This window comes from Gastrolobium bilobum, unplaced genomic scaffold (assembly GCF_033153095.1).
Source record: "Gastrolobium bilobum isolate Gb01-03AN ecotype WA unplaced genomic scaffold, APGP_CSIRO_Gbil_v1 utg4283, whole genome shotgun sequence".
NCBI classification, from domain to species: domain Eukaryota; kingdom Viridiplantae; phylum Streptophyta; class Magnoliopsida; order Fabales; family Fabaceae; genus Gastrolobium; species Gastrolobium bilobum.
This window is the reverse complement of record NW_026896420.1, coordinates 73,489-100,487: the sequence shown is the minus strand read 5'-3', so window position 1 is coordinate 100,487 and position 26,999 is coordinate 73,489. Positions and strand designations below refer to the sequence as shown.

Here is a 26,999-nt window from a genome sequence, read left to right as displayed (position 1 = left end):
AAACTTTTTGTTGAAAAATTTGATCAAACAATAATTAAAGTGATAATGAATTGGTATTAGAAAAAAATAATAGTATAAATATCATACGTTTCAAATATTAAATTATGAGGCAGAATATACTTGTCACCAAAAAAGTTTACAACAACCAATCTAATCACCGTTGGTTTTCGTCAATCTAACGATTATAATTTATTGGAAATAATTGGGTTGTATTTAGATTGACAGAAATCAAAGATGATTAGATTCATGGTAAATGTTATAAACTTATGCAAAACTATAATAAAACTTATGCAAAACTAATGTTTTCCTAATCAAAATTTGCACACAAAAAATTATTTTCACTTTTCAGAAAATTAATTGCACAAACGAAAAAAAAATTACAATTTCTGAAAATAAAAAGCTTCTCTTAATTGTTTGGCCTTTTATTAGCGGGTGAAAAAAATGAAAATAAAAAAATCTGTAAAGGTTGGAGAACAGGTGCGATGCAGCTGATCATGGTCTATCTAACGGAGTTGGCGTGTTGGTGAAACCAGCTTCAATGCAGTCAGTGCGTAAAGGCAGAGAGAGAAAGAGAGTGAGTGAGAGAGACAGAGAGAGAGAGAGAGAAGAGAGTGAGTGAGTTACAAAACGAAGAGTGACAAAGCCATTTCGCCATTTTCATTTTTCACTCGTCTCGCAGCAAAAGCGAGAAAGGTTTAGGTCAGTTCTTTGAATTCCATCCTTCAATCGTTCTAATCCAATCCTTCTCTCTCTGATTCTTAATTTCATTCCATTTTTTTAAAAATCAATTATCATTGTTGATCTTCACAGTTTACGCTTTTCTGGTTTCGATCCGTACATTTTCCCCTGGCGTTACGATCACCGGAGCTGCGTGACTTTTCGACCTCGATAACGCACTCTATGTGATTCCTTGCGTTTTGAGGTTGCTTCCGTCTAACCAGGTACTCTACTCCTTCGGTTTGTGGCTTGTTTGGTTTCCGAAAAAAAAAAAAAAAACCTAATGGATTTGGAGTTTGATGATGAATACACTGTCATTGCGTTGCTTGAATCTTCATAGGCTAAAGATAAATCGTAGGTTCGGATGCGAGGACAATTTTCCTTTCTCTCGTTTGTTTTTTTCTTCATTTGCTTCGATGCGAAAATATCCTCATTATTGAATCTTTGTTTATTCCTGAGAGATCTCAGAATTTTTTTATTTTTTTTAAACTTTTATGCGATCTTAGGCTGCAATTTTCTGATTAGCCGATCAGAAACACATTTTGATATAGTCGTATGGACTTATTAGAATACTAAGGATGATTTTTGTCGATAGCTGGCTAAAATATTGCGAGCTTTGGTACTAAAGCCTTTTCATATATGTATACATACATATTTCACTTCAACAATAAGTTCTCAAGGTTCTTGATTCTTGATGTAAAATGCTAGATTAGTCATGCTGGATTATTCCTTCTTTTAGAATGCATGGATTTAAGCAATAACTAAACTAAATTAAAACAGCCTTGGCGGAATTGATGACATTTTTGTTCACAACATCTGTGTGAATTTTACTTTTTGCAGGTTCACATTTTAGGAGTAGCTGAATGGTAGGAGGTGAATGGTCTAGCGTTAATTACTTCAACTTTAGTTGAAGGATTTGCCTTGGTGAATCTGTGAAGATTGAAGAATTGATTTGTATATGTATTGATGTTTGTGTTGAAGCTTTTATATTTTGTTGATTGTCTGCATCATTGTCTTTGCACTGATTCTTGTAATTTGATGTGAATTCACTATGCAGATTACTTGTCTGGCAGAAAGGATTCAAAATGAGTTGGAACCCACACATGGATGTCCATTACAATAACATCAGCTATCCCTACAATACAGCAGGAAGCTTTATTGAATATTTTGAAGGTCTCACCTACGAACATGTCAACTTCATTTTTTCCGGTGCATCACATGCTCAGGTGCATGCAAAGATTGTCTTCTATATTCTGTTAAAGATATTTGATGCTTTGGATAGACAGAATTATTCCACTTATTTTCTTTGTTTCCTTAATGTATATCTGTTGGAAAGACTGTTCTGTGTTTCACTATTTTATCTGTAACTTTTTTGTTTTTGTTTTGATATTAATGGAAGGCTAGTAGAAAGATTCATAATATTCAAGTAAAAACAAAAAGTTCCATTTATATATGCAGGAGAGTTCATACCCTTCAAATTCAAGCTTTTACAAGTTTGGACTCTCTGAACCTGAGAGTACTTCATACTATCGTTACAGTCATGGTTATGAGGTAAATCATCATGAACCACTGGTAGATGAATATAGGAGGCCTTCAGAAAACTCATCGACAATCAACGAACAGACGGCAGCAGTAAGTACAGAATGGGGAGAAGGAGGAAACACTGCCACACAAGAGAATTCTATTGAATGTATGTTCTTGAGTTTCATCTGAAGATAATTTTCATTAATATACAAGGGCCTTAAATTACACTCTGCAATTAAAACAACAAATGACATGTCCTGCACATTGTAATTAATTAATTACAATTTAGAAATATTTGGGTGGTGAAATGCAGTCTTGGGTATGTGTTAAGTTTCTTAAAAGTGAGTTGCTGCTCACCTCACACTGCTACCATTTTAGACAAAATATTCTTGATTCCTTCATGAGCATCAGGATGTATGACAAACTGCTATTGGAGCGTGAAGTATCTGGTAAACTTATTAATTCTCAGATGTAATTTTCAGATTACATCTTCCTGGACATGAAAGAGTCTAATTTAACTTACCTGCTGAATTACAGATGTATTGGTTCGTAATGAAGAAGTGTACTTGTTGATATTAATACACTTATCTCATTGCCATGATCTTGAGCATTTTTTATAATCCTTATGGTTTGCTGTAATTTAGCTGATCTTTCTGAATCTAGACAATGGGTATTTCTCTTAATTTTAGACAACTTTTTTAATTTCACTTTCTGTCCACACCTCTTCATTAATCTTTATCCTGTTCTTTTATAAGAAGGAAATAAAGCTGAAATTACCAAAAGGGGGTTGGTTCAAGTGGTATATGCTTGATTCCGCTTAAGCAAGGTCTTGGGTTCAAGTCATTGCGAATGCAAAAAAATTCTCTTTGGGAGATCTAGCCCCACAATGATGTGGATGTTCCTGGCTCAAACAAGATTGCCTTCCATAGAGGACACCTGTGGTTTATCCAAAAAAATAAAGCTGAAATTTATAAGTATTCATTTATAAGTTGTATGGAAAAATAGACTTGGATCCTCCCTGATGCTTTGTTCAACTTCTGAAAGAGAGAAACAGAGAGTGAAGAATTAGTTAAATGAGTAGTCCCACTTAGGTAGGCCATCCATATACAGCAGCCTTTGCCCATCTCAAATCTTGTAGGACTCTTTACAAGTTTATTCGTAAAGAGAAAAAGTAGTAGATTCTGCTGTGATCTCATCATTTAGATCTATCCAAACCATAGTAGTTAATTGCGCCGCAATAGCACCGCGAGCCGCACCGTATAGGTGTTGCGGTGCCTCGCCGCAAAAAACCGCGCCGCGCCGCATCGGAATGCAATAGCGGCCATTGCGATCGCATTTGTGGCCATATTGCTGTCATAAGGCAAAATGTCAATTTTGTTCCAAATTTACATGTGTAACAGAAAAAATTTAAGGGTTTTTTAATCTATCCGTGTCTCTCTCTGTCATTTTTGCTATCTCTGCCTTTAAAAAATGTTTCTTTTTGTCATTATTTCTTTCATATATCTATTCTGCTATTTTCGCAACCGCAACCCGCTATACCGCTATAGCGTTTTTCGGGGTTGGCCGCGACATGCCGCAATCCACATTTGATAACTATGATCCAAACCCCCTTTTGCTGAGCTGTCATTTGATAGTTTTGAGTATTTTTACCTTACGTATAAAATGTTTGCTCACAGTTTAAACAACTTTGTCTCTTTTCTTTCAGGTCCACGAAGACATCATAGTAATTCCAATGATTATCAGGTATTTGCTTTCAAAAGTCTGGTGCACGAAATTGTTAAATGCTATGAATATCTGAGAAGCTTTTACATTTACCTTTAGCCGTTCATCCGTGAGAAGCACAATAAATGATTATCTAAGACATTTTTCCAATAAATGATTATCTAAGACATTTTTCTAAGTTTTACAGGTCATTTGGCAAGACAATATTGATCCCGACAACATGACCTATGAGGTAGGATTGAGAGTCTTTGATTCTTTCTCTTTCTAGGCATTATATAGGGCTTCCTTAAAGTACAGCTATTATATATTTGATTTCCTTAGAGTCAATCTTCTAGATATATAAAATAGTTAATCTAGTAATAATTTGATTAAGGGATGGTAACTCCTTTATTTCTCTGTTTTTGTTTGTCTTATGCTTCACTTTTCTTCCTTGTACTTGTACACATTATTCTGCATGTAGATAGATATTCTTGAAAAATATTGTTTGGCCAAAACATTTCATAAAATTCTTATAGTGCATTATATGTTGAAGGAACCAGAAAATTATATTAAAGTAAAATAATGGAGACAAATTCCTTACAAACACTAATTGCAGAAAAATAAACCTAAAGATCCTTATCTCATCCTTTGAACCAACACACCTAGGTTCCAAGAGATCCCTAATTCCCCCAAATATTCACTTAATTCATGCCTACCTCATTACACACACTCCCCCTCCTTTTATTCTTTTCTTTAAGAACATTCTAGAACAATTCCCTAACTAACTAACTAATCATCTCACTTGCAGGCCCATCATATGTCCTTATGAGCTAGAGCTAGATTGCATTTCATATTTTAACTGCAATTGGTAAAATCCTTAATGTTGCATCTTGTAACGCCCGGCCGCTTCAAGGATTAATGACTATCCCCACAAACTAACACGAGACTTTTCAACGTGCTTTGTTCTCACTCACACTTTTTGAGAAAACTTCCCAGGAGGTCACTCATCCCAGAATTGTTCCAAATTAAGCATGCTTAACTATGGAGTTCTTCTGTTCCGCGCTACTGAAAAGTAGATGCATCTTGTTAGTGTAGGTAGTACCAATTAATTTTTGTAAGTTATCCCCAACCGTACAGTCTCATACCCGCACAGTCCCTGGAATCCCTCTCTTTCGGATGTTTATTCGATTCATTCATGTATCTTCCAGCTGCAAGATTTGGCATGAGCCGCTTATTGTCCGTGTCTCTTTTGCACCGGCGATCACTCTCTGCCCTTGCTAGCTCTTAGGATGTTACACATATACTACTGGTTTGTTAGTTTCCAGGAAAAGAAAAGGCTCAATTACATGTTTGGTCCCTCTATTGTGACCAATGTACGATTTTGATCTCCTAATAAATTTTTGGAGCAACTAAATCTCCTAATTTTCGTAATTGTAAAAATCAGGTTCCTTCTTCACTTTGTCATACAATTACTATCAGAAGTTGGTAACGTGGCTAACAATTTAACTGTGGCATGATACTTTACTAGAATAAAGCATCTTAATGGACTCACTAGTGACTCTAGTTTATTTAAATCCATCATTTTATTATATTTAAGTACAACATTTTATATTTAATCTTTTTATATTGGGAAATTTAAATAGATTAAAGTCACTAGTAGGTCCATTAAAACACCAACTCAGTAAAGTGTCATGCCACATATGTAAATTGTTGGCCACATCACTAACTTCTCTCAATAATTAAATGGAAGACTAAAGAATGGACCACATTTTTTAAATTAGAAAAGTTGGGGGATTTGATTGCTGTAAAAAATTATTTGGGGCTGAAATTGCACATTGGCCAATCAAAAGTGCAATTAACCTAACAAGAAAAGTTAATAAAGAAACATTTATGTTAGAAAATTGTCTCATTGGTGCAAATGTGTTTTTCAATTAAATGTGTGGCTGTTGGTAGCTATGTTGCACCGACACAGACACGGGACACGACACGACACGACAAGACATTCTGAGACATAAATTCTAAAAAATGTTAGATTCTACACGTTATGACACATTTTGATATTAAATAATATTTTCAATTTATGTAGTGTATATTATATTTAATATTCAATAATTTAACAAAAAAATAGAGCTAAACTTAAAATACACTTTAATTTTGTAAAGAAACATAAGATATCCCAAATATTTATATTAAACTCAATAAAATGATAAGCGTAATTCAACGAATTTAGTAGTTCGAACTAAAAACGCAACGTAATTTTTGGGTTGAGACATGGTGTCGGATCCACTTACTACGGTTGGTGTAGCCTTAGCCTATTGGTGGTGGCCCCCCGCCACGGGCTTCCCCTGGACCCGCTTGACACTGGAGTTTGAGGGAACGAATTTCCCAACAGTGGTATCAGAGCCGGATTGGGCTCGAGCTAGCCTAATGATTGGCTAGGAGGCGGGTCGAGTACTTTGCGCTTCGGGTACTCGGTTGAGGGGGAGCATACCAATGGTGGGTTTCACACTTGAGGGGGAGATTGTTGAGATATTCAAGTGTGATGAGTCCCACATTGGTTGGTAATGAGCTAAGTGAAGAGTATATAAGTGAAAGGACCCATGAACCCAATGCCTTAAGGTTTTGGGTTGAGACATGGTGTCGGATCCACTTGCTACGGTTGGTGTAGCCTTAGCCTATTGGTGGTGGCCCCCCGCCACGGGCTTCCCCTGGACCCGCTTGACATTGGAGTTTGAGGGAACGAATTTCCCAACAGAATGTTGCACCGACACAGACACGGGACACGACACCACAAGACATTCTGACACATAAATTCTAAAAAATGTTAGATTCTACACATTATGACACATTTTGATATTAAATAATATTTTCAATTTATGTAGTGTATATTATATTTAATATTCAATAATTTAACAAAAAAATAGAGCTAAACTTAAAATACACTTTAATTTTGTAAAGAAACATAAGATATCCCAAATATTTATATTAAACTCAATAAAATGATAAGCGTAATCCAACGAATTTAGTAGTTCGAACTAAAAACGCAACGTAACTTTTGAACCTTTTTTTGAGTCTCTGCAACACGTGTTGGAGTGTCGGGGAGTGTCAAAAAGTATCGGACACGACACTTCAAATGTCAGTGCATCATAGGTTGGTAGTGTGATTTCAAATCCTTATAGTTAAGTGAAGATCTCTATAATCATCAATTATCAAAAGGTGAAAGTACAGACTTCTTGTATTTGAGTTGATTCTTTTGCCATTTCCCGACATTAATATTGTATTATTTATTGCAGGAACTACTTGAATTAGGTGAGGCTGTTGGAACTCAAAGCCGTGGTCTCACCCAAGAACAGATCTCCTTGCTTCCAGTTTCAAAGTACAAGGGTGGTTTCTTCTTGAGGAAGAAGTCACGGGATGAGAGGTAATATTTGGGTTTTTGGACTCTCTAATTTAATGCTTTTGTTGCTTTTCTTCCTCATCCACCCTTTATATATATTTTATTTTTCACGTGTCTAGCCTTCGCAATCCTTGTTTCTGCATTTACTTCATCAACTCTACTTCTTGGTTGACTAATTGTTATGAAACAATTCTACTTTCTTCCGGGTCCGAATTGATCTCAAGAGATTATAGATTGCTATTATTAAAGCTTATTCTTTGGGCTAATTTTAGTCAGAGTGATCTATCTTCTATCTCTGCCCAATTACTTCTTTGTGTAGCCTACATAGAATGTATTGAGGTAATGAACGATAAGGTGCAGGTCTCACATGAAGAGTATATATAAATTAGAAGTGGATAGAGGCAGTTAAATTATTGTGAACATAAAAATGCTTAGGTTATTAATGAATAAATTTACCATCAATTGTAGGCCTAAAATCTATTACATTCTGTCTCACATAATCTTTAAATAAGAACAAAATGCGTAGAATCAAATGAATAAAGTTTAGGATTTTGTGTCACTTTTCTTACCTTACATAATATAATCTGGAGCTGGAAAAGGTCCAGATGGGTATTGCTCTTAAAAACCCTGGGTATTTCTGTTGCGAGCTTTTAAGTTAAAACTTAGTTCATTGCATCTATTGTTTTTATGGTGGAGGAGCAAGTATTTGGATCTTGCCTCCTTGATCTATTGATCTGACTCGTCTTCTTGTTTAGATGTGTGATTTGCCAGATGGAATATAAAAGGGGGGACAAGCGGATCACTTTGCCATGTAAACATGTCTATCATGCCAGTTGTGGGAACAGATGGCTTAGCATCAATAAGGCACGATACTGACCAATTTATCATGAACTAATAAGTCCTTTTGTACTTGTTTTCTCGTCTGCTGAAATTCCTTTTATTTAATTTTTCTGCCGGGCTTGTTTTTTCAGGCTTGCCCTATATGTTACACGGAGGTGTTTGCCGACAAGTCAAAACATAAATAATTACGGACGAGCGAAAGAAGTAACCCGCATATGTTCTGTTTCTCCTTGAGTTTGGGGGTCTTTCATAGAAATACATTTATTTGTTTTCCTTTTTTCGTAGTGAGGTAAGCCATTGTGTCTGGTTTAGTAAAATTACAAAGAGAGCAGTTGCTTGGGTCATAATCCCAAAGTTTTATAAAGAATATGGACATGCATCATGGTTGTATTGGAGAGGCTGGATTATGGTTTGTTTTAGTAGTAATTTTATACAGTGTGCTATGATTTCACGTACTTATGATCACCTGCTGCTGATAGTGTGTTGGAGAGGCTGGAATCTGAACATGTATTCACAATTTTTATGGAAATTTCTTCAAACACTTATCGTGTTATTTACGTCATTGGACTTTGCATCTTATAATTTAATAGTGGTGAATCTAGATTGTTATATGTAGTCCATCATTTGGATTGAAATAATTCCCGTCGTTCTTATTGAGAATGACATCTTAACAAAAAGTTTCTCTAAAAAAGATACTTTTATTTTTATTTTTTCTTAGGTGTCATTTTTTAATTGAATGGATTGGGGAAGGGACAGGAAAGGGGAACTCGTGATTTGATTACTCGCCATTTTACATTAGAAGAAAGACTAGACTAAACCTTGTAGACAGAAATGGTATTCAGGCACGTTAGACATTTTACACTGATTTTGTAAGTTGTGCCTTTCTGCAGAAGTGAAGGAAATAATCGATGTTTTCTGCTCAGACCGGCTTTTACTTCGGATTAAACAACATATCAAGTAATTACTCATTAACACTCGCCTACTCTTTCCCGTGATTTTGTTTATAGCTAATATTTTAGCAAATCTTTGGATTTTTATCTTACCACAATCCTACCCAAGTTGAGGTGCAAATGGTATAAACAAAACGTACGCTGCCTCACGATTGTCTTGATTTATATTTTAAAGCATTAATATAGCCTTTTAAGCCATTTAGCAAAATAATCTTCTCATCCATGATTGATGGATGACACTATAAAAGGTTTATAATCCATATATTGCTCAAAGTATGAATAGATAGGAGTTAAGGGACTTGTGGTCATGGGTTTCGGCGAGTCCTTTCTTGACTTAGCTCAATTAAATATAACTCGCATGCATTTCGATGACCTGATGGTTTCTAAGTTTATAAAAATCTCATCGTCAAATTTGTTCCGGCTCTTTTCCTCAGGAAATGTTTATTTTACCGAGGCAAGCTAAAAAACTACTTTTCCTATCCGAAATGAGTGCGTCGAGGTAGTAAGCAGTTTAACCATTTGAGATAACAACGGTTAAGAATGATAGGGAGCCCAAAACCTTTTATAAATGATTATTTTACTAATGGATCAAATAACAAACTACAATAAATGGATTGAGATCACATCTTAATCCAAATAGATCTATGGATTTTTTTGTACTTATATGATTCTCACTTTGTTCATTTCAAATCCTTTTTACTACTCACACTTGAATATTTCTAAGTTCAAATATCAAGGATGTAGGCATGCAGCTACTGGGAAGGCTGTATCTCTTGTTATTTCACAACTGAGCAGTTAAAATAGGCTGAGCCTGTAGAGATGCCTAACTCCTTGTCCTCTATCTTTGGACATTTATAACAAGTAAAAGCCTCGTGCTCCATGTAAAGTCTAATTGGATCTCAGTATAGACAGCATAACCTTGTTGAGAAAGAATTTCTTACATCCTCGTAGAGTACAAAAATTTCTTAATCTCGGAGGAGTTACAGTTTAGACCATTAATTTTCAGTCAGTGCATTTAAAGTTTTGGCCTATCGGGTTTGTGCTTAAAATCAATGGTTAAGATTGCAAGGAATATTTTTATTCTAAGTGTTTCTAAGAAATTTTCTTATTAAGTTTCCAATCTGTTTCATTCCATTTTTTTGCTAATATTTCAAATTCCACCCAATAAAATTAGAGTCCTCAAAAATAATGTAAGCTCTGGGTTTTTAGATATTATTCTCAACTGTATGGCAATTGCTCATTAGTATAATACTAACACACTGCCACTAATTTGAAATAAATCAGTTCAAAATTTCAAAAGAACTGTGTTTTGAAAAACGTTTTTACACAACTAAAACCAAGTAAATTGCATTTTTATTACTACATGGAGGGGTATATATAGGTTAGGCTAAGTTAGGCTTTGGCTTAAATAGCTTAAGCTTGTGTAAAATATTTTAGGTCTGACTTGGCCTGTTAGCCTTGTATAGGCCTAAATTATAAGTCTGATCTGACCTATATTTAGAAAACAAAAGCCTTGACCTAGGCCTTTTAGCCTGTTTAAGCTATTAAATATTCAATAATTAAAAAAATAATTTAAGTAATATTACTTTATTATTAAAAATTATTAAAATAATAATTTTATTGTTTTATTTGAAATAAATAATATAATATAGGCCGACCCGTAGGCTTATAGGCCTGGCATGTGAAAAAAAACCTACGGCCTACTTTATAAGATTTTTTTAAAAGCATAGGTCTGCTCTATTTGACTATATGTAATTGGCTAAGTCTGACTTAATATAGGCTAGGCCTGCTCTATTTGACTGTATGTAATCGGTCAAGTCTGACCTAATGCCGACCTAGCCCATTTACACTCTCACCTACACGATCGAAACCCTCGAGAAACAGAGTACACTACCTGAAACTCCAGCATATTAGTGGTATATTGTGTTTGGGAAAATTATTTGTGTTTTAAAAGGATGTAAGTTGTGTTCTTTTAGTTTTTTTTACTGTATGTATTCCCGGTAGTACATAGTTATAACATGAAATTTTTTTTTTCTTCTCAACCACATCACCTGATGTGAAAAGTGAAAAACAATAATAATTTTTCATGTTAAAACTATGTATTACCAAAAATACAAAGAATAAAAAATTAAAAGGACACAACTTACATACACTAAACCCATTGTTTTTATTATTATGGTTGTTGATTTGTTCTCTATCTATGAAGAATCATGGTATGATGACTTTCGGGTGCTGTTTGGTTCAAGATTTCTTAAAACTTACTTATGCAAATTAAATTGGCAAAGTAAGAAAGCAATGTTTGGTAGACACTTTTACAAATTTTTCCTTGGTGTTGTATTTGCATAGCATTCCTTATTTGTTCGTAGAAAGCAAACAAAAGTTACTATTTGTAAAGACAACTTGCATGTGATATTTTACATTTAGCCGACTAAATGGGAAAAGAGTAACCCACTAGCAGACCTAAATACCCTCATCTAAAGCGCCAAAGTTTCACTTTTTTTATGGGGTTATATTTGTAATTTTATACCATTTACCTATTAATATTTTATTCTCAATCAAACATAGATTTCAAAAACTTTAATTAATTTGCTCGGTAATATTTGGTCCAACCAAACAATTTTTTTTAACTTTTCTATTTAATTCACTTTTTTATAGATCCCTGTTAATTAAATTTTCTCGATAAACTAAAATTTTCACTTGAATCAAATACCCGACAATTTTCCGAATACGAATACCCCAAGCACTGGGATTTGTCAATTTGAGATCCAATGGGGAACTTACGAATGTTAGGTCCCTACGAAATACATTGCTCCGGGCCGTTTCAAAAGACCCAAAATTGAAACTTTATTTAAAAAATTTTAATTAATGGCAAAATAATGCAACAATGAATGCTGTGAGGATCGATACATTTTTTCAATCTGATCTAATTAATGAATGATACTCCTTTATGCTGTAGATTTGCATGTATTATTCAGACTAGGTGTACGCGGAGAGAAAATGTGAACACGTGGGAAAGGAATAAGGGCCTTGATGGCTTTACTCAAAATTCTGGATAATATTCTTACACACGATGTAAAAGAAAGTCTTCAATGGTGAGCTGGCTACAGGGCACGGGAGAGACATGCCAAACATTATTGCATTAAGTTTCCAAGTTGTATATACTAATCGTCCTTGTGTGCCTCCCTCTAAACACAACAAAACTTAAGCAAACAATATGGTACGGCATTAATCTTTCTTAGCTGGTGAGAAAGGAGGCGTTACCATGTCAAACGATCAGACGTTCCATCTGCAATAATTGCAATAGTAGGAAATTAAATATATATGTACTATATGCTCATAATTATATTAAACAAAGACTATGGAGAACTGGAAATAAAATATTGAAGAAAACAACATTGAGCTATTGTGATTATAATAGTTAAAATTTTGATTTATTATTATGTTTTTATAATTTTTTTTATGAAAAATATTTTATTAATATTTCAAGTGCTTTTAATTTTTTTATGTTATGATTTTATGTTTTATAATTTTTTATTCTCTTTTATTTTTAAATAAAATCTCGTTTTTAACTATTTGACCATGACTAAAGTTGCAACTAACTAGGTAGATTTGGGAACCAAATTTCTAATGGTAAGTCCCAAGCTCGCAGGATTCTGTTGGACAGTCCGCGGATGTTTGGTATAAGGTATTTTTTAAGATTTTCAGGAAATTAAATTTTTCTAAATTTTAATTTTTGGATATTATCGTAAACTGAATATTTTCATCATATTTATGAAAATTGAGATTCTTGAATAAAAAAAATTTCTCCTCTATTAAACGCAAAGGATTTTCAGGAAATTAAATTTTTCTAAATTTTTAATTTTTGGATATTATCGTAAACTGAATATTTTCATCATATTTATGAAAATTGAGATTCTTGAATAAAAAAAATTTCTCCTCTATTAAACGCAATGTAAACCTTTGTCTCGTTTTTATTACATGGACGATTGATTGGATTGTTATTGCTGTTTCCTAGTGATTAGGGATGACAAAGTGGGTGGCCCGCCCTGTCCCGTCCTACTCCGCCATCAACCTGTCAAAAAATGAGTCAGCTCGTCTCGCCCCGTTTTTGAAAGTGGACTGAAAAACTCAACTCTCCCGTTTGGCGGGTTGGGTGGGTTGACCCACCAACCCGAGCTTATTTTACATTGACCCGCCTCGGCCCATCTATGCTCGCCATCAATCCGCCAAAAAATAAGCCCGTCCCGTCCTGTTTTTGAGATAGGTTGAAAAACTCAGTCCGCCCCATCCAGTTTAACAGACGAGGCGAGTTGGCCCGCGAAGCTGAGCCCACTTTGCCATATCTGGGCTTCACTGGTACCTTCTAAAAGCATGCGAATTCTGAATGTCCCATTCAAGTCAAAACTTCTTCTTCTTCTTATCTTCCGTATGGGTAGTAGACTAGTAGGATAATACTGCACAGTTTATATGATTGGACACTAGGCAGTCAAAAAGTAGAACAACGATTCTCCAAAGTTTTACCTGAATGAATTATTTTATAAGGCATGGTATACATGCTTACAGGTTAGCCTGTATTGAATTATTTATTTTAAATAAAATAAATATTTAGTTGGTAAAATAATTTTATTTTGTTTATTTTTTTGTGTTATCGATAGATATTGAAAGTTAAATAGACTTAAATAGGTTAATAAACTTAAGTTAAGTTTTTTAATTTTTAAATATAGACTAACCTCACAATTTATAGCTTTCATTAGGTTAAAACCCTCAAAATATTTATTTAGCCTAGTCTGACCTCTCCATTTACATCCTTAAAAAAAGTTAATTTTACCATACAGTTTCAACTGTGTTTACAAAAATGTTTTTACACAAATAAACCAAGTAAATTGCTTTTTTTTTACTACATGAAACTTCTAAGAAACGGAGTATACTACCTGAAACTCCAGCATGTAACTGGTATATTATTATTATGAAAAAATATTTATCCTTTTAAATATAATCATTTTAGTTAAGATCATTATTTTTTATTTAATATTTAAATTAAAAAAATCTCTCACTTTCTCCTACCATAATTTCTAGTTCTCTCATTATAAAACATAATAATTTGACTAAAATAACATAATTTTATTCCTTTAAAAAGACAAACACTAATCCATTATTATTATTATTATTATTATTATTATTATGGTTGTTGGTTTTTTGTCTATCTATGAAGAATCCATGGCATCATGACTTTCGAAGTTTTCCGATGTTAGGCCCCTGCGAATTACATTGCTCCCCGCTTACGAGACATCGAGAATCAGGCTGTTTCAAAAGACCCAAAATTGAAACTTGTTTTAAAATTTTTAATCACGGAGGTTATATTTATAAATTTTTTGTTTACAAACTATTTAAGTATGACCGGTCATATTTAGTGTAATTTGTAAAAAAATTTGTAAACGGATCATTTTCCTATATATATATATGTGTGTAACTGAGGAGAGAAGAGAAAAAAAAACAATTTTAATATTATAAGTATGTATTACCGGTAGTACATAGTTATAAGCGGTAGCTGTAGATAACCTTATATAAAGTATTTGTAGAAATGTTTACCCACTATATATATAAAAAAAGAATTAATATTATAATTATGTACTATTGGTAGTACATAGTTATAAAAGGTAAATGTAGATAATCTTATCTAAAGTAGCTGCAGAAATATTTATCCCCTATATATATATATATATAAGAATAAAATCATTTTCAAATTTTGAAATTTGACACCAAATCCTAACTGTTGATTTACGTCAATTAACGGTTATCATTTATTGAGAATTAATTATTAATTAATAAGTTTGATTCTCAATAAATGATAACCGTTAATTGACGAAAATCAACAGTTAGGATTTGGTGTCAAATTTCAAAATTTGACGAAAATCAATGGTTAGTTGAGATTCAGATCTAACAATTAAAAATGAGTAAGTAAGGTAGACATAAAAAAAATTAGATAGATATTTTGTCCCATATATATATATATACACACATATATATATATATATATATATATATATATATATATATATATATATATATTAGGGATTTACATTTCTGCAGCTGCTGTACGTGCAACAATTAAATACTTGTCATATATATACTTGAAAGCATTAAATGCGGGAAATCATAACCATACAAAGGATGAAAGCATTAAATATGGGAAATCATAACCATATACTTGTCATTGCAGTATGTAAAGCGGCTGCAGAAATGATTTTATCATATATATATATAGGAAAAAATGTTTGTCATTTTAAGAGAGAGATAGATACAAAATAAATTTTTTATTTAAAATTTAAATTAAAAAAAACCACCAACTTTTTCTCTCCCATGATTTCTTTTTCTTGTGTCTATCTCTCCTAAAATGACATAACTTATGTCATTTAAAATGACAAACATCAAACCCATATATATATATATATATATATATATATATATATATATATATATATATATATATATATATATATATCCTTCACTTTGGTCAATTGTTAAAGGCAATATATTGCAATAATGAATGGTGTGGGGATACATATTTTCAATTTGATCTAATTAATGAAGGGAAATGTACTTCTTCTTTTATAAGAGAAAATATTTTTTGCAGCAATTAATTAACACTATGTCTTGTTAGTAAGAATAATATTAATTGTTGTCGCAAAAAAATCCTTTTGCAATCAAAGAAGAAGTTGGGGACCCATTAATGAATCATTCGTTTTTGCTGTAGATTTGCATCTTCCCATGCATTATTTAAAGGATTGTCGATTGTCATATGTTACAACTACAAGAAAAAAGTTTATTTGTGACAAAAAATTTCGTCATAAATTTTGTCACAAATGACAATTTTCGACACAACTAATCAAATTTCGTCACAAATAAACTTGCGACGCAAGAATTTGTGACAAAATTTCATAAAATTTTGTCACTAATAAGATTTTTTCTTGTAGCGATGAGGGAAAAGAATTCTGTAGAGACAATTTCAAGTGGGGTCCACATTGTCTTTTTATTTCTCCTTCATCGTCTCACTTTCTCTCTCTTTCTTATTGTTTGTGTAGGAATACACATTAACTTTCCTCTAAAATAACAAATATAAAACCTATTATTCATCATACTAGGTGTACGCGGAGAAAAAATGTGAACACGTGGGAAAAGAATAAGTGTTAGAAATATTAAGAATCAATTATAATATTAAAAGAATTTTATTATATTATAATATTAAGATTCTTGATATTACCCATTAAACGTTATATGGCCCAATTAATTACTGATACACTTAATCTTAATCATTGATTTGATTTGGGATATGATAGACTTACCAGATTATGAGTTATGAAATATATATATATATATATATATATATATATATATATATATATATATATATATATATATATATATATATATATTAGGAATGGTCCTCTCTCCCCTTCTACCCTAATGTCATTCTCTCCATCAGAATACATATCAAAGTAAAGAAGGCTTAGAGAGAGAAACTACCCTAATATAATTGATCACTAGACGATGACTGTTGTTAATCCTTCATCATTGTTTCCGAGTATGTCTTTATCTCTAATGTGTATGTGAAAATCATGTATTCTCAAGATCCTTTATCATGTTCTTATATTATGATTTATGAACAAGATATATTATGCAAACTAACATGTGGTATCAGAGCAAGGTTGAGGAATTCATGTTTTTCCATGTATGATTATGATCGTATTCTTGATTTTTTTGAAAGGTTAAGGTTTCTTAAATTTATGTTTTTCCCTAATGATTTTTAATATGATTCCATGATTTCATGTTTCTGAATACACGTCATATTTTTGCAAATTACTGTTTCTGAATCCAAATCTTATCTTTGCCAATTCACAAAAGGACAAAAATTGTGCCTATTATGCTTTACGGAAACGATGTATACAATTTTGTGTCCATTAGTTTTGCTTAGAATTATGATTGATTAGTTTTGCTTTCTCTCGATAATGTTCGGCTGTATATAACAAAATGGTTATATGTTAAATTCAATTTAGATGTCGTCAACATAAATGATGTAAATACTATTACGTACGATGGTTTGTATACATATATAGATATATATAACTAGGTCAAAATAGGTAAGATTTTGATTTGATTTGATATATATTACAAATTGATTTGACATTTAAATTGATTAAAGAATCAACTTATCATTTTCGGGTCATGGTTTCATGGATTTGAAATACTGTCTAAATTTATAATTATATATGATGAGATATTAATTCCATAATAGATTATGATTGCGTATGTAAGTACGTTGATAAGTTTATGAAAAATGTCCATTGTTTATGTTATGAATAATGCGGTATGTATTTATGGGCATGATTTCTGCTGCTGCTGAATGAATTTTTTATTTATATATATTATTATATATATACAGTAATGAATTTGAAATGTGTTAGTGATTGGATTAAAATTGAATGTTAAATTTTAATCCTATAAGTGTTAAAATAAATAAATAAATGCATTGTTTATGTTATGAATAATGCAGTATGTATTTATGGGCATGATTTTTCACTGCTGCTGAATTTATTTATTTATTTTTATTTTTTTATATGGGCATTAGTATGAAGATTTGCACCAATTATGTTTATAAAAAATAAAATAAAAAGTACAATATGTATATTTTAAGTATGGATTGTAAGGTCTTATATATACTTATTGTTAATTTTTATTGATGCAACATATTGTGATTACGAAATGAAATTGATCTGTTAGTTATTTTCACACATTATGTTATAGTTTGTTAGTCACCAAAGTGGCCAAACTAATAGTGTGTAGATAACATAAAAGTTATTTATTTGTGTGCATTATGGTTATAGTTTGTTAGTCACCAAAGTGGCCAAACTAGAATGATATCGTATGCATAAAATTATCATTTATCTATATTTATTTGTGTGCATTATGGTTATAGTTTTTTAGTCACCAAAGAGGCCAAACTAGAATGTTATCGCATGCATAAAATTGTCATTTATCCATGTACTTATGAAATATCAATTACTGATATAAATTGGATAAATTGACGTTGCTAATTATTATAAATGAGAGATTTACCCAAAGGTGAATCATATTATATAATTAGTTACATTATGTGGCAAATTAATATTTTGATTAAATATGTTTTGATTATCCAAAGATATTGGATATATTTAGTTGAAAAATATTTTGTCTATTAATGTTCTGGTATTTGCTTATGATGACTATATTGTAGTATCTACCAAAGGAGTGCTACTTTGTGCTTGTATAATTTTATTTGAATCACTACTTAATGTTGTTTATAATGTTGGATTTAAGCGTAACATAGAGAATGAGAATTTTGCTTTCTTGTGGCATAAAAGATTGGGTCATGTATCAAAAGAAAGAATAATAAGATTGGTGAAGAATGATATTTTGCCAAATTTAGATTTTACTGATCTTGAATTATGTGTGGATTGCATTAAGGGAAAGGAAACCAAACATAATAAGAAAGATACCACAAGAAGCACCCAGCTTCTAGAAATTATACACACTGATATTTGTGGACCTATGGACACTCCAGCTTTTAATGGAGAAAAGTATTTCATTACCTTTATTGATGATTTTTCACATTATGGTTACATCTATTTGCTTCATGAAAAATCTCAATCTGTAAATGTCCTAGAGACATTCATTAAGGAGGTTGAGTGGTAGTTAGATAAAAAGGTGAAAATCGTAAGGTCAGATAGAGGTGGTGAATATTATGGTAAATATAATGAGTCAGGACAATGTCCAAGTCCATTTGCAAAATTCCTCGAAGAGCATGGCATATGTGCGCAGTATACTATGCCAGGCACACCACAAAAAAATGGTGTGGCGGAAAGGCGTGACCGGACATTAATGGATATGGTCATGAGCATGATAAGTAACTCCTCATTACCCAAAAAAAAAATTGTGGACTTATGCGCTTAAAAGTGCAACCTACTTGCTGAATAGGATTCCTAGTAAGGCAGTTCAAAAGACTCCTTTTAAATTATGGACAGGAAGAAAACCTAGCTTAAGGCACCTACATGTTTGGGGTTGCCCAGCTAAAGCAAGGATTTATAATCCACATGAACGAAAGTTAGACTCTCGAACGATTAGTGAATACTTTATTTGTTATCCTAAGAAGTACAAAGGATATGTATTTTATTGTCTGAACCGTAGTCCGAGAATTATGGAAACTGATAATGCAAGATTCATTGAGAACTGCGAAGTTAGTGGGAGTTCTAAAAGGGAAATTATGGAAATAAAGGAGACTGAGGTAAATGTTTCATTGCCTATAATTGTTACCCCATCTACTAAATTCCCTAATGTTGTTCCAGTTGTTGTAGAATAAGATGACAACACTGAACAACATTTGAATGAAGAAGTACTCCCAGTAGATGCTAACTTGCAGAATGCTAATGCGCAAGAACCAGATGAAATAGAATTAAGAAGATCCCAAAGGGAACGTAGGCCAGCTATTTCGAATGATTATGTGGTTTACCTGCAAAAGTCAGATTATGACATTGGAATCAATAAAGATCCAATTTCATTTTCACAAGCCATAGAAAGTATAAAATCCGATAAACGGATTGAAGCTATGAAAGAATATCTAAAATCCATGGATCAAAATGATGTCTAGGATCTCGTCAAATTACCTGAAGGTTCCAAAAGATTCGGTTGTAAGTGGTTCTTTAAGAAGAAACGCGACTCTAATGGTAATATCGAACGATATAAAGCTAGACTTGTTGTCAAGGGTTATACTCATAAAGATGGCATTGATTATAAAGAGACACTTTCACTACCTCGAAAAAGGATTCATTAAGGGTAATTATGGCATTGATGGCTCATTATGATTTAGAGCTACATCAAATGGATGTGAAAACAACATTTCTTAATGGTGACTTAGAGGAGGAAGTTTATATGGATCAACCTGAAGGTTTTTCCATGGAAAGTGAAAGAAAATTAGTGTGTAAACTCACGAGGTCAATATATGGACTTAAGCAAACTTCCCGACAATGGTACATCAAGTTCAATACCATTATTACATCTTTTGGATTTGAGGAAAACACTGTTGATCGATGTATTTACCAGAAGATCAGTGGGAGTAAGTTTGTTTTTTTAGTTCTTTATGTTGACGACATCTTACTTGCTGCAAATGATTTGAGTATATTGCGTGAGACTAAAGATTTTTTCTCAAAGAATTTTGAAATGAAAGATATGGGAAATGCGTCCTATGTGATTGGAATAGAAATATTTCGGTATCGATCACAAGGATGTTGAGACTATCTCAGAAAGGATATATTGAGAAAATTCTAGAGAGATTTAATATGAGTAAATGCTCACCTGAGGTTGTTCCTGTACAGAAAGGTGATAAATTTAATCTCATGCAAAGTCCAAAGAATGATGTTGAATGGAAAGAGATGGAATCAATTCCATATGTCTCTGTTGTGGGCAGCTTAATGTATGCTCAAACATGTACTCGGCCGGATATCAGTTTTGCGGTTGGGATGTTGGGAAGATATCAAAGTAATCCAGGAATGGAACATCGGAAAGCTGCAAAGAAAGTTTTAAGATACCTTCAAGGCACGAAGGATCACATGCTCATATACAAAAGGTCCAATGAATTAGAAGTAATTGGATATACTGATTCAGATTTTAGTGGATGTCTTGATAGTAGAAAGTCAACCTTTGGCTACTTGTTTATGTTTGCTCAAGGAGCCATATCATGGAAAAGTGCGAAACAGACTATCATGGCTTCATCCACTATGGAGGCAGAATTTGTGGCATGTTTTGAAGCCACAACTCATGCATTATGGCTTCTGAACTTTATTTCAGAGCTTGTGGTTGTCGACACCATTAGCAGGCCGCTGGAAATTTACTGTGATAATTCTGCAGCAGTATTCTTCTCTAAGAACGAAAGATACTCTAAAGGTGCCAAACGTATAGAGTTAAAGTTTTTTTCCGTTAAAGAGGAGGTTCAGAAACAAAGAGTGTCAATTATACACATCAGAACTGAACACATGATGACAGACCCCTTGACGAAAGGGTTACAACCAAAGCTATTTAAAGAACATGTTGAAAGTATAGGCCCTGGTTGTATTAAAGATTATTGATGTATGACACTCTGAGCTCACCTATGTGTTTCTGACATACATTATATTTCCTTGTTATTTTATGGTTGTATATACATTATGAATTTTGACAAGGAAGTCTTTGCAAGACATTAATTATGTGGACCATTATGTTTCCTATATTATGAATTTTATATGATGGATTGTTGGTGTTGTAGTATATGGAAGGGAATGTATTGAATTAATAGCGCATTACCGCCATAACTCACTTGACAATTTATCTTTTATGATGACTAACATTAGAGATGCATGTATATTAAGATTAATCGGGCCAAGTGGGAGAATGTTAGAAATATTAAGAATCAATTATAATGTTAAAAGGATTTTATTATAATTAAAATATTAATATTCTTGATATTATCCATTAAACGTTATATGGCCCAATTAATTACTGATACACTTAATCTCAATCATTGATTTGATTTGGTATATGATGGACTTACCAGATTATGAGTTATGATATATATATATATATATATATATATATATATATATATATATATATATATATATATTAGGGATGGTCCTCTCTCCCCTTCTACCCTAATGTCATTCTCTCCATCAGAATACATATCAAAGAAAAGAAGGCTTAGAGAGAGAAACTACACTAATATAATTGCTCACAAGACGATGACTGATGTTAATCCTTTATCATTGTTTGCATAATATATCTTTATCTTCATCATTGTTTGCATAATCCTTCATCATTGCTGTTAATCCTTCATCATTGTTTCCGGGTATGTCTTTATCTCTTATGTGTATGTGAAAATCATAATATAAGAACATGATAAATGATCTTGGGAATACATGATTTCCACATACAAATAAGAGATAAAGACATACCCGAAAACAATGATGAAGGATTAACAACAATCATCGTCTTGTGAGCAATTGTATTAAGGTAGTTTATCTCTCTAAGCCTTCTTTACTTTGATATGTATTCTGATGGATATAATGACATTAGGGTAGAAGGGGAGAGAGGATCATCCCTAATATATATATATATATATATATATATATATATATATATATATATATATATATATATATATTCATAACTCATAATCTGGTAAGTCCATCATATACCAAATCAAATCAATGATTGAGATTAAGTGTATCAGTAATTAATTGGGTCATATAACGTTTAATGAGTAATATCAAGAATCTTAATATTATAATTATTAAAAATCCTTTTAACATTATAATTGATTCTTAATATTTCTAACATTCTCCCGCTTGGCCCGATTAATCTTAATATACATGCATATCTAATGTTAGTCATCATAAAAGATAAATTGTCAAGTGTGAGTTATGGCGGTAGTGCGCTATTAATTCAGTACATTCCCTTCCATATACTACAACACCAACAATCCATCATATAAAATTCACAATATAGGAAACATAATGGTCCACATAATGTCTTCCAAAGACTTCCTTGTCAAAATTCATAATGTGTATACAACCATAAAATAACAAGGAAACATAATGTATGTCAGAAACACATAGGTGAGCTCAGAGTGTCACATATCAATAATCTTTAATACAACCAAGGCCCACACTTTCAACATGTTCTTTAAATAGCTTTGGTTGTAACCCTTTCGTCAAAGGGTCTGTCATCATGTGTTCAGTTCTGATGTGCATAATTGACATTCTGTTTTTGAACCTCCTCTTTAACGGAAAAATACTTTAACTCTATACGTTTGGCACCTTTAGAGTATCTTTTGTTCTTAGAGAAGAATATTGCTGCAGAATTATCACAGTAAATTTTCAGCGGCCTGCTAATGGTGTTGACAACCACAAGCCCTGAAATAAAGTTCTGCAGCCATAATGCATGAGTTATGGCATCAAAACATGCCACAAATTCTGCCTCCATAGTGGATGAAGCAACGATAGTTTGTTTTGCACTTTTCCATGATATGGCTCCTTGAGCAAACATAAACAAGTAGCCAAAGGTTGACTTTCTACTATCAAGACATCCACCAAAATCTGAATCAGTATATCCAATTACTTCTAATTCATTGGACCTTTTGTACATGAGCATGATATCCGACCGAGTACAGGGTTGAGCATATATTAAGCTGCCTACAACAGACACATATGGAATTGATTCCATCTCTTTCCGTTCAACATTATTCTTTGGACATTGCATGAGATTAAATTTATCACCTTTCTATACAGGAACAACCCAAGGTGACCATTTACTCATATTAAATCTCTCTAAAATTTTCTCAATATATCCTTTCTGAGATAGTCCCAACATCCTTGTGATCGATCACAGAATATTTCTATTCCAATCACATAGGACGCATTTCCCATATCTTTCATTTCAAAATTCTTTGAGAGAAAATCTTTAGTCTCACGCAATATACTCAAATCATTTGCAGCAATTAAGATGTCGTCAACATAAAAAACTAAGAAAACAAACTTACTCCCACTGATCTTTTGGTAAATACACCGATCAACAGTGTTTTTCTCAAATCCAAAAGATGTAATAATGGTATTGAACTTGATATACCATTGTTAGGATGCTTGCTTAAGTCCATATATTGACCTCTTGAGTTTACACACTAATTTTCTTTCACTTTCCATGGAAAAACCTTCAGGTTGATCCATATAAACTTCCTCCTCTAAGTCACCATTAAGAAAGGCTGTTTTCACATCCATTTGATGTAGCTCTAAATCATAATGAGCCACCAATGCCATAATTATCCTCAATGAATCCTTTTTCGAGACAGGTGAAAATGTCTCTTTATAATCAATGCCATCTTTCTGAGTATAACCCTTGACAACAAGTCTAGCTTTATATTGTTCGATATTACCATTAGAGTCGCGTTTCTTCTTAAAGACCCACTTACAACCGAATCTTTTGGAACCTTCAGGTAATTTAACGAGATCCTAGACATCATTCTGATCCATGGATTTTAGATATTCTTTCATAGCTTCAATCCGTTTATCGGATTTTATACTTTCTATGGCTTGTGAAAATGAAACTGGATCTTTATTGATTCCAATGTCATAATCTGACTTTTGCAGGTAAACCACATAATCATTCGAAATAGCTGGCCTACGTTCACTTTGGGATCTTCTTAATTCTATTTCATCTGGTTCTTGTGCATTAGCATTCTGCAAGTTAGCATCTACTGGGAGTACTTCTTCATTCAAATGTTGTTCAGTGTTGTCATCTTATTCTACAACAACTGGAACAACATTAGGGAATTTAGTAGATGGGGTAACAATTATAGGCAATGAAACATTTACCTCAGTCTCCTATATTTCCATAATTTCCCTTTTAGAACTCCCACTAGCTTCGGAGTTCTCAATGAATCTTGCATTACCAGTTTCCATAATTCTTGGACTATGGTTCAGACAATAAAATACATACCTTTGTACTTCTCAGGATAACCAATAAAGTATTCACTAATCGTTCGAGAGTCTAACTTTCAATCATGTGGATTATAAATCCTTGCTTCAGCTGGGCAACCCCAAACATGCAGGTGCCTTAAGCTAGGTTTTCTTCCTGTCCACAATTTAAAGGAGTCTTTTGAACTGCCTTACTAGGAATCCTATTCAGCAAGTAGGTCGCACTTTTAAGCGCATAAGTCCACAATTTTTTTTGGGTAATGAGGAGTTACTTATCATGCTCCTGACCATATCCATTAATGTCCGGTCACGCCTTTCCGCCACACCATTTTTTTGTGGTGTGCCTGGCATAGTATACTGCGCACATATGCCATGCTCTTTGAGGAATTTTGCAAATGGACTTGGACATTGTCCTGACTCATTATATTTACCATAATATTCACCACCTGTATCTGACCTTACGATTTTCACCTTTTTATCTGACTGTCACTCAACCTCCTTAATGAATGTCTCTAGGACATTTACAGATTGAGATTTTTCATGAAGCAAATAGATGTAACCATAATGTGAAAAATCATCAATAAAGGTAATGAAATACTTTTCTCCATTGAAAGCTGGAGTGTCCATAGGTCCACAAATATTAGTGTGTATAATTTCTAGAAGCTGGGTGCTTCTTGTGGCATCTTTCTTATTATGTTTGGTTTCCTTTCCCTTAATGCAATCCACACATAATTCAAGATCAGTAAAATCTAAATTTAGCAAAATATCATTCTTCACCAATCTTATTATTCTTTCTTTTGATACATGACCCAATCTTTTATGCCACAAGAAAGCAAAATTCTCATTCTCTATGTTACTCTTAAATCCAACATTATAAACAACATTAAGTAGTGATTCAAATAAAATTATACAAGCACAAAGTAGCACTCCTTTGAGTAGATACTACAATATACTCATCATAAGCAAATAACTGAACATTAATAGACAAAATATTTTTCAACTAAATATATCCATTATCTTTGGATAATCAAAATATATTTAATCAAAATATTAATTTGCCACATAATGTCACTAATTATATAATATGATTCACCTTTGGGTAAATCTCTCATTTATAATAATTAGCAACGTCAGTTTATCCAATATCAGTAATTGGTATTTCATAAGTACATGGATAAATGACAATTTTATGCATGCGATAACATTCTAGTTTTGCCACTTTGGTGACTAACAAACTATAACCATAATGCTTACAAATAAATAACTTTTATGTTATCTACACACTATTAGTTTGACCACTTTGATGACTAACAAACTATAACATAATGTGTGAAAATGGCTAACATATAAATTTCATTTCATAATCACAATATGTTGCATCAATAAAAATTAACAATAAGTGTATATAAGACCTTACAATCCATACTTCAAATATACATATTGTAATTTTTGTTATAAACATAAATGATGCAAATCTTCATACTAATGCCCATACAAAATAAATAAATAAATAAATTCATTCAGCAGCAGCGAAAAATCATGCCATTATACATACCGCATTATTCATAACATAAACAATGCATTTATTTATTTTAATATTTATAGGATTAAAATTTTACATTCAATTTTAATCCAATCACTATCACATTTCAAATTCATTACTGTATACATATAATAATATATATAAATAAATAAATAAAAAATTCATTCAGCAGCAGCGGAAATCATGCCCATAAATATATACCGCATTATTCATAACATAAACAATGCACATTTTTCATAAACTTATCAACGTACTTACATATGCAATCATAATCTATTATGGAATTAATATCCCATCATATATAATTATAAATTTAGACAGTATTTCAAATCCATGAAACCATGACTCGAAAATAATAAGTTGATTCTTTAATCAATTTAAATGTCAAATCAATTTGTAATATATATCAAATAAATATATCAAATCAAATAAACCTTTCTCTGATACCACATGTTAGTTTGCATAATATATCGTGTTCATAAATCATAATATAAGAACATGATAAAGGATCTTGGGAATACATGATTTTCACATACACATAAGAGATAAAGACATACCCGGAAACAATGATGAAGGATTAACAACAATCATCGTCTTGTGAGCAATTGTATTAAGGTAGTTTATTTCTCTAAGCCTTCTTTACTTTGATATGTATTCTGATGGAGAGAATGACATTAGGGTAGAAGGGGAAAGAGGACCATCCCCAATATATATATATATATATATATATATATATATATATATATATATATATATATATATTCCATAACTCATAATCTGGTAAGTCCATCATA

General features: G+C 32.3%; 2 protein-coding genes across 3 annotated transcripts in view; both read left to right on the top strand.

Annotated features, from left to right (window-relative positions):
* The first annotated feature begins 554 nt into the window (after positions 1–554).
* The window catches only part of LOC133299639 (E3 ubiquitin-protein ligase BIG BROTHER-like), a 32,748-nt gene continuing 6,303 nt past the window's right edge, over positions 555–26,999 (top strand). Inside the window, exons 1-10 of one of the 2 annotated variants that reach the window (XM_061499122.1) lie at positions 555–699; positions 811–941; positions 1,558–1,677; positions 1,775–1,943; positions 2,176–2,407; positions 3,947–3,984; positions 4,151–4,195; positions 7,236–7,363; positions 8,095–8,203; positions 8,311–8,746. In XM_061499122.1, the coding sequence (XP_061355106.1) occupies positions 1,803–1,943; positions 2,176–2,407; positions 3,947–3,984; positions 4,151–4,195; positions 7,236–7,363; positions 8,095–8,203; positions 8,311–8,364 (747 nt within the window). In that variant the 5' untranslated portion in view covers positions 555–699; positions 811–941; positions 1,558–1,677; positions 1,775–1,802 and the 3' untranslated portion in view covers positions 8,365–8,746. Of the gene's footprint in view, positions 700–810; positions 942–1,557; positions 1,678–1,774; positions 1,944–2,175; positions 2,408–3,946; positions 3,985–4,150; positions 4,196–7,235; positions 7,364–8,094; positions 8,204–8,310; positions 8,747–26,999 lie in introns of those variants that run through there. The other variant, XR_009749959.1, reaches the window with a different exon arrangement.
* LOC133299643 (secreted RxLR effector protein 161-like) lies at positions 20,499–21,284 on the top strand. Its single transcript, XM_061499127.1, has one exon. The coding sequence runs from the start codon at positions 20,499–20,501 to the stop codon at positions 21,282–21,284; it is 786 nt and encodes a 261-aa protein (XP_061355111.1).